General features: G+C 46.1%; 1 protein-coding gene across 1 annotated transcript in view; it reads left to right on the top strand.

Moving 5' to 3' along the window:
* Positions 1-4786: 4786 nt before the first annotated feature.
* The window catches only part of gp1ba (glycoprotein Ib platelet subunit alpha), a 5968-nt gene continuing 3025 nt past the window's right edge, over positions 4787-7729 (top strand). The window contains exons 1-4 of the mRNA XM_008402407.2: positions 4787-6414; positions 6617-6712; positions 6822-7013; positions 7129-7224. Coding sequence (XP_008400629.1) covers positions 6253-6414; positions 6617-6712; positions 6822-7013; positions 7129-7224 — 546 coding nt within the window. The 5' untranslated portion in view covers positions 4787-6252. The remainder of the gene's footprint in view (positions 6415-6616; positions 6713-6821; positions 7014-7128; positions 7225-7729) is intronic.

Here is a 7729-nt window from a genome sequence, read left to right as displayed (position 1 = left end):
GGCCCCTGAATGTCTGAAGGCCCCTGAATGTCAGGAGGCCCCTGAATGTCTGAAGGCCCTTGAATGTCGGGAGGCCCCTGAATGTCTGGAGGCCCCTGAATGTCTGTGAGGGACCCTGAATGTCTGGAGGCCCCTGAATGTCTGGAGGCCCCTGAATGTCTGTGATGGCCCCTGAATGTCTGGAGGGGCCCCTGAATGTCTGGAGGGGCCCCTGAATGTCTGGAGGCCCCTGAATGTCTGTGAGGGACCCTGAATGTCTGGAGGCCCCTGAATGGCCTCTACCAGCAGCCACTGAGTTTCGTTGCCCTGATGTCTCAGTCTTATAATTCTAGATCTAGAGTTTCTAACATAGAAAACTGATGGTCTGATGGTCCCTTCTGGTCTGCCTTGGTAATAAACATTTTTACTCAAGGGGACAGACCAAAAAGGAAAGCAACAATATACAATTTTATGATATAAAATGACAAAAACTAGTTTAATCTGATTACTGAACTGAAAGTGGCATCAGGTTAGATTCATGTCACAGCAGGTGGCGCTGCTGTGCAGAGCTCATTTACATGACGAGCGGCTGCATGTGTTGTTTTGGTGCGGCACAGTGAACTGTTGTCATGGTAACAGGTCAGACCGGTCTGACGGCTGTGGACCAATCAGAACTGTTTCCTGTAACAACATGGTGGCTGTGGGGTGGAGAGGTGTGGCTCTAAAACGCCTTTTAACGTTCAGATTTTTACACAAATACTGACAGTTTTACAACCTTTTGAACCGTGAAGGTCCTTCAGACAGAAGAAATGATTCCTGTTTACTCAAACCTCTACGTGTTGATCATATCTGATACTCTGAACGAGTCCAACAATGGAAATAAACCCTTTTGTTGATCACATTCCCTTCTATGAGGTATAAATAACATTTGGCCAGTTGTGGATGAATTGTCCCGAAAGGGTCTCCCTGCTGGTACGTCTAAATATTTAAAAAGATTATGACTGCAAATCATTATTCAGATGATTGGCTGGAGCTGGTATAAAGACCCCAGACTGACCTGATGTTGGGTTTGTTTTTGACTCGTTTGTTTCTTTGGTGGAACAAAATGACTGAAACTGGTTTGCTGCTGATTCGAGGAAGTTTTTGTCGAGGCGTAGATTTTAAAATCTGAGGGATTTTTCTGTTTTGACTCAGATGTTTGTAGTGTCTTGAGCTGTTTATTAAGGAACAAATTTAGGCTAGACAAGTTTTAAATGTACTGTTTTATCACCAATAAATCAGGTATGTAGTGCTGATACTAGAAAACACTCTGAGGTTTTACCTTTACAGGCTCCAGGTGTTTACCTTTATTCTTTTTGTTTTAGATTTGAATTCAGAATAAAATGCTGAGAGCTGAACCGTCAGACCAGCAGCTTAAAATGATGGTATGTTGAATAAACTGACAGGTTCAGGATAATCTGCTTTAGTAACACCTTCTCTTATTTTGTGATGAAGAGTTTAACCCCTGTTGCCACCATGACAACCCAATCAGCGAAGGATAACAACCTGTCATCTGATGGAGGCAGGTGGAGCAGCTCAGGTCTGGACTCATCCACCAATCAGCATCCAGCTCCTAGCGTCACCTGGTTCAACCTGTCTGACCAGAAACAGACCAGAACCGCTGATTTATCAGCGACCAAGCAGGAAATCTGTCATTCAGGATGGAAACCAGTCACTTCACCATCAGCTGTACTGGGCGGCTGAACTTCATCTTCTTTAGACCAGAGAGGTGAGAAATATTCTGTTTCTCTGACAGCAGATACAGCTTTTTGATTCAAAGACTCTGAAATGATCTAAAAAATCAGATCAATGTTCATCTGATGAGACCAGGGAGAGATTTATGGTCATTTTTTAATTTATTTGACCAACATTTCACCACGACGTTCTATGAGTTTAACCTCTTCTTCAGGGGAAACCTGAGTATGACTCAGTCTTCAGGACTGGAACCAGCTTATTTCCTCCAACGTCAATGACATCCTGGATCAGGAGTGGAGTTAAAATGGACAGATTATTCTGGAATATGAAAGATGCTGCTTATGAGCCGCTGCCATCTGCAAGGCAGGAGGAATTATTGGACAGAAATCAAAAGGCAGAAACTTTGAATGTTTTTGGAGCAGGAAGTGAGGTATGGAAACCTGGAAGGTCAAGTCTTCAGGTGTGCGTCATGCGTCAGGTGCGCATGCGTCAGCATCGGCTATTTTAGGCTTTCTGCTGTGCCACGTACCGTAGCAACCGGAGCAAAAAACCTTTCTATTTTTCATAAAAGCTTATTTACTTTTGGTATTTTCTGGATAAAGAATATTTTTTACCTGAAGATCCAACAAAATGGCCGCCAGACGAGCTGTGGTTTGGACTTTTCTCTTGTTGAGCGTCTCCCTGGCCGACGCCCCACGTGAGTCTAATAACAAGCAAAACTGGTTGAGTTTAACGTGTTTCATCCTGTAAACAAACAGGAAACACTTTCAGAGGATGAACGGAGCTGAACGCTTGGACATTTTACTGCTCTGGGTATAAATGATCCGGATCTGCTCCTCCTGAGCCTGGATCTGGTTCTAGGCCCGGTTCTGCTCAGGTTCTGATGGTCGACCTGCTGCTGCTTCAGTCCGAATTTAATCTGGTTTCAACCTGAAGTCGTCAGAATTATCTCACAGGCTCAAATATTTAAACATCTGTATTATTTTCCTCACACTGGGCAGAGCGGGGCAATCAGCCTTGGCTGCTGGGATTGGACTAGACCAGAACCAGTCACGACTAACGGTACCAGTAAGTACAATAACCAGGGAAACCCGACCGACCCCCAAGACACCCTGAGCCCAGAGGGAAGGTTTTATTGGCCTTTATTTGATAGTAGATGGACAGTAAAGCGGGTCATGAGTGAAGTGGGCAGACATGCAGCAAAGGTCACCAGGCCGGGAATCGAACCTGTGACTGCGGGTCGAGGACTGAGGCCTCCATGTGGGCTGAGCCGAACCGCTGACCCACCAATCAAAACCTTTTAAAATCCAACTCAGATCCTTTGCTCTGTCCTCCATGTGGAGTCTCATCACTCTRACCTTTGACCTCTTTGCTCTGTTGTTTTCTTCCAGCAGAGGAAGTAATCTCAGCAGAACCGGGTCAGACGGTCACTCTGCCATGTAAAGCTGCTGAATCAGAACTAGTGACGGCTGTGGAGTGGACCAGAGCAGCTCAGGAGACAGAAGATGTTCTCCTCTACATAAGAGGAGAGGGAGAAGATCCAGCCAACCAGAACCCGTCCTACAAGAACCGGGTGAGCCTGAAGGATGAGCAGATGAAGGACGGAGACATGTCTCTGGTTCTGAAGAACGTGAAACCCAACGACAACGGGACATACGAGTGTCGTCTGCAGAAGCAGGCCTTTGGTCTTGAACCCGTCTGCAGCGTCCAGCTGGTTGTTCGTCCAGGTGAGGTTCTGGTTGGTTCTGAAATGTTCTTCAGTCATTAGAGACTCACCTGGTTCTGATCTGCAGGGACCAAAGACGGACTGAAGAACGACGGACAGAAGAAGGACGGACTGAAGAACGACGGACAGAAGAAGGACGGACTGAAGAACGACGGAAGCAGCCGATCAGGGAACAAATACACTCTGCTAGTTTTACTTGTTCCTGCTGTGTGGCTGTAGGGGTCAAAGGTCACCAGAACCCTTGCTGGACAGCGATGATAACCACAGGGTTCATGAAGTTGAAGTTTGTTCATTTTAACACAAAACAATAAAATTTTATGCAAATTTCTGGAATTGTTTCATTTTCTCCCAGCAGCGTTTATGAGTTTTTTCCAAGATTTATTAATAATTCAGTGTAAATGAATCTGAACTGGACCAGACTATTGATCAGAATAAATCATTAAATATCTAATGGGGAGCTAGGCATGATGGGTCGGCAGAGTTTCTGATCATCAGAATCAACCTGCAGTCGATCAAATGATTTAAAACCTTCATCTGCCGGGATGTGGATCGTCTGAGGCTGAACTGATCGATAATATTTTAGATAAAATCATCACAGATTTTTCTCTAAACCTGAATAATTTCTGAAGAATCGGCAGTTTATCCTCTGAAACAGAATGATTTCCTGTAGAACCAGGAAGCATCTCAGATCCAGATGTCCAACATGTCTCCGTCTGTCCTCTGCAGCTTCAGGTACTGAAATGAATGAGGCTCTTTAAAACACAGACATGTAGATGTTTGGTCTCCTGGTCCAGAGGAAGCAGAACCAAGCAGCTCCAGTTCTGCTGTGTGGGACGTCATGGTGAAACATGAGGTCCAGTTTCAATAAAATTATATTTTGGGTTCAAATTGGACCCCAGGGTCCAGCTCTGTCCTGCAGCCTGTAACTGGTCCATCTCAGGGTCAATGGTCACCGTCCAGAAGCCGACCGATTTTAGTCTGTCTGATGACGCCATTTTAAAATATTAAATGATTTGTTATGATCAGTAACTTTAACAGTTTAACCTGAGTAGAGATGCTGCACTAAAGCTGCTCTGCTCTGAGTAGCTTCTGGTTAGCATTAGCTCCTAAATGCGATAAGTTAGCATTAGCTCCTAAAGGTGATAAGTTAGCATTAACTCATCAATGTGATAAGTTAGCATTAGCTCTTAAACGTGACAAGTTAGCATTAGCTCCTAAAGGTGATAAGTTAGCATTAACTCATCCATGTGATAAGTTAGCATTAGCTCCTAAACGTGATAAGTTAGGATTAGANATAAGTTAGCATTAGCTCCTAAACGTGATAAGTTAGCATTAGATCCTAAACGTAATAAATTAGCATTAGCTCCTAAATGTGATAAGTTAGCATTAGTTCGTCAACGTGAAGATGTCAGAGGAAGTTCAGGAAACAGGTTTTCCAGTGTTGTAATCTAGACCATCCAACCCGAGACCGGCGCCCTGCTACATGAGGAGATGCTACATGACACGATAAAATGTGAACTATGATCAAAATTGATTCTCAAATTGATCTGGAAGATGCACATTCCCATAAAAACACCTAGATATTAAATATCAGAGATGAAATAAAGTTAACCAATATTAAAAGCAGAAACTGCTTGAGTATTGTCTCCATCTCTACAATCTGGAAGTCTCGTGCCATCCCTAAAAACATTGCGCCCTGGGCGTTTGCCCATGTTGCTCATGTCAGAAACCATCTGGGCCAGCAGAGAACCATCGGCCCTCCAGCGGGTCCTGGGTCTACCTGAGGCTCCTCCCAGTGGGCCGGACGCCTCGGATCGGAGCTGAACAGGCTGAGGACAGAAACGTCTGAGGCCGATATCCTGCATAGAAAACATTGTTTTATACTGTATATATTTATCTGAACCATCTCAGAATATTCTGACAGCTGATCTAAATCCTTCATCTTCCAGAAAACTAGAAATATTTTCAATATATTCCCGTTTTGTACATTTATTTAGCCGTCGCTCCATGTTCACAAGCTTTTATTGATCTGTAACTCAGGAGTTTAGTGAGTTTGTTGGTTAAAGTTTCACTGGGGTTGAATTTTCTCCTTAATAAACTGTTTTATGTTGGACAGAAGCTGTTTGTGTTTATTCATATGAAGCATCAGAGAACCAGAGCAGGACTTCAGCCTCATCAGGCAGATATTTATAGACGATAAGCGGATATTATTTTGGCCATGCTGATATTTAATTATCCTCAGACGATATTTACACTGGGCCTATTGGAGCTCAACAGATAATCATCTTTCAGTTAATTTCTGGGAACATCTAGCATAGAATATCTATCACCAAACAAACTTTAGATTCTTTCCTTGCAGACTGACGGTTCCTTTATTTCAGTTTATTTTAATGACTTTCTGCCTACAGTGAATGAAAACATTTAGCTTTAGAGTGAACAACCAATTCATCAGGGCCTCGTAATGTGTTGAATGTGAATGAGCCAGCAGTGTTAGTTTAACCAGAGTTAGCTCAGGCAGCTGCAGCAGCAGCAGCTGCAGCTGGTCGTTTCCTCCTTAAACACGTCTGAGCTTGATGAACGTTTCCTGTCTGCAGCTGAGCCTCCACTCATCTGAACAGCAGGAAGTTTGTTCCTCCAGATAATGCAGAGCAACAACCGCAGCGACGTGGAGGAACTCAGCAGGAGACGGGAGCCTTATCTCACTTCCTGCTGCAGCAGCAGCTGCCCGTCAAACCGCCTCTCAGAAACCAGGATGGAGCTTCTCCTCCTGCAGCTCCTTCGCTTCACCTCAGAGCCACTGAGCCTCAGTCAGCATGCAGCTCTTCCTCCTCCTCCTCTTCCTCCTGCTGCACGGAGCCATGGCCGCCTCGGTGCCTGGCTGCCTCAGTGACAGGGACAAGGACCACCGGCCGAGGGAGAACTGCAGCGGCGCCGGGTTCAGCCACGTCCCAGCAGGACTGGACCAGCAGACGCAGGTACCACGACCCGGTTCTGTCTCAGAACATCTGGAAATGTTAGCATCTCAGGACAAACATCTGGACATGCTAGCACCTCTGGACAAACATCTGGACATGCTAGCACCTCTGGACAAACATCTGGATGTAACACTTTTCTTTGTGTAGTTTCTGTCTGGAGAAGTTGGAAACCTGACCTTGAACTTTGTCGTTTCTTCTCCAGGTCTTGTTGTTTCCATCTAACCTGTTCTCCAGCCTGTCCTGGACCTCCTTCCAGGTGTTTCCAGACCTGTATGAGCTGGACCTCACAGCCAACCAGGTCTAGCTGCTGGTCAATGTAGTTAAGATGTGTGTATGTGACCCTCCAGGTGAATGTGGCATATTAAGGCTGGTGTGTGTGTGTCTGTGGTGTGTGTGTGGCCCTCCAGGTTCCGGCCGTGGCCCCCAGCTCTGCCCCGGTTCTGACCGGCCTCTCCGTCCTCCGGCTGGGCTCCAACCGCCTGACGTTCCTCCCTGATGACGCCTTCGCCGCCTGTCCCGCTCTGACTGAACTCTACCTGCAGAACAACTCCTTGGTGTCTCTGACCGACCGCAGCTTCTCTGGGCTCAGCGTGTTGAAGGTCAGCCGGTCGCTGTGGCGAGGCCATCTGCAGGGAGAGAGAGGATAATTAGAGCTAGAGATCGAGATAAACCTAGTCGGGACCATGGAAACTGAAAAGTGTGTCCATCCTGCAGATCCTGGACCTGACGGCCAATCGCATCTCCATCCTTCCTGCTCTCATGCTCCACCCGCTGTCAGCCATAAAAACCCTCTACCTGGAGAACAACCAGGTGAGCAGCTGGAGCCCAGCCATGCTAACACATCGTGCTAACACACCGAGCTAACACACAATGCTAACACACCATGTTAACACATCGTACTAACACATTGTGCTAACACACAATGCTAACACACCATGTTAACACACCGTGCTAACACATTGTGCTAACACAACCTGGTGATTACAGTACAGAGTATTTCCAGGAAAACTTTAACTGAGCCGTCGGTGGAGGTTCTGATGGTGATGAACTGTGAGGGTTAAAACCGAACATCACAACATTTAGACCAGTGGAGCCCAACGTGGGTCCTGGAGGCATCCTGCATGTTTTATTCTCTCCCTGGTGGCAGTAACAACCTCCTCAGCAGGTCAATGTTCCTCTCAGTCCTCTAATGATCCATCATTTGATCCAGGTGTATAAAACCAGGGAGAGAATAAAACATGCAGGATGCCGGGCCTCCAGGACCCACTCTGGGCCTCCAGGACCCACTTTGGGCCTCCAGGACCCACTCTGGGCC

The sequence above is a fragment of the Poecilia reticulata genome, unplaced genomic scaffold, assembly GCF_000633615.1.
Source record: "Poecilia reticulata strain Guanapo unplaced genomic scaffold, Guppy_female_1.0+MT scaffold_224, whole genome shotgun sequence".
NCBI lineage: Eukaryota > Metazoa > Chordata > Actinopteri > Cyprinodontiformes > Poeciliidae > Poecilia > Poecilia reticulata.
Note: the sequence above shows the minus strand (reverse complement) of the source record. Positions and strands in the feature narration are given on the sequence as shown.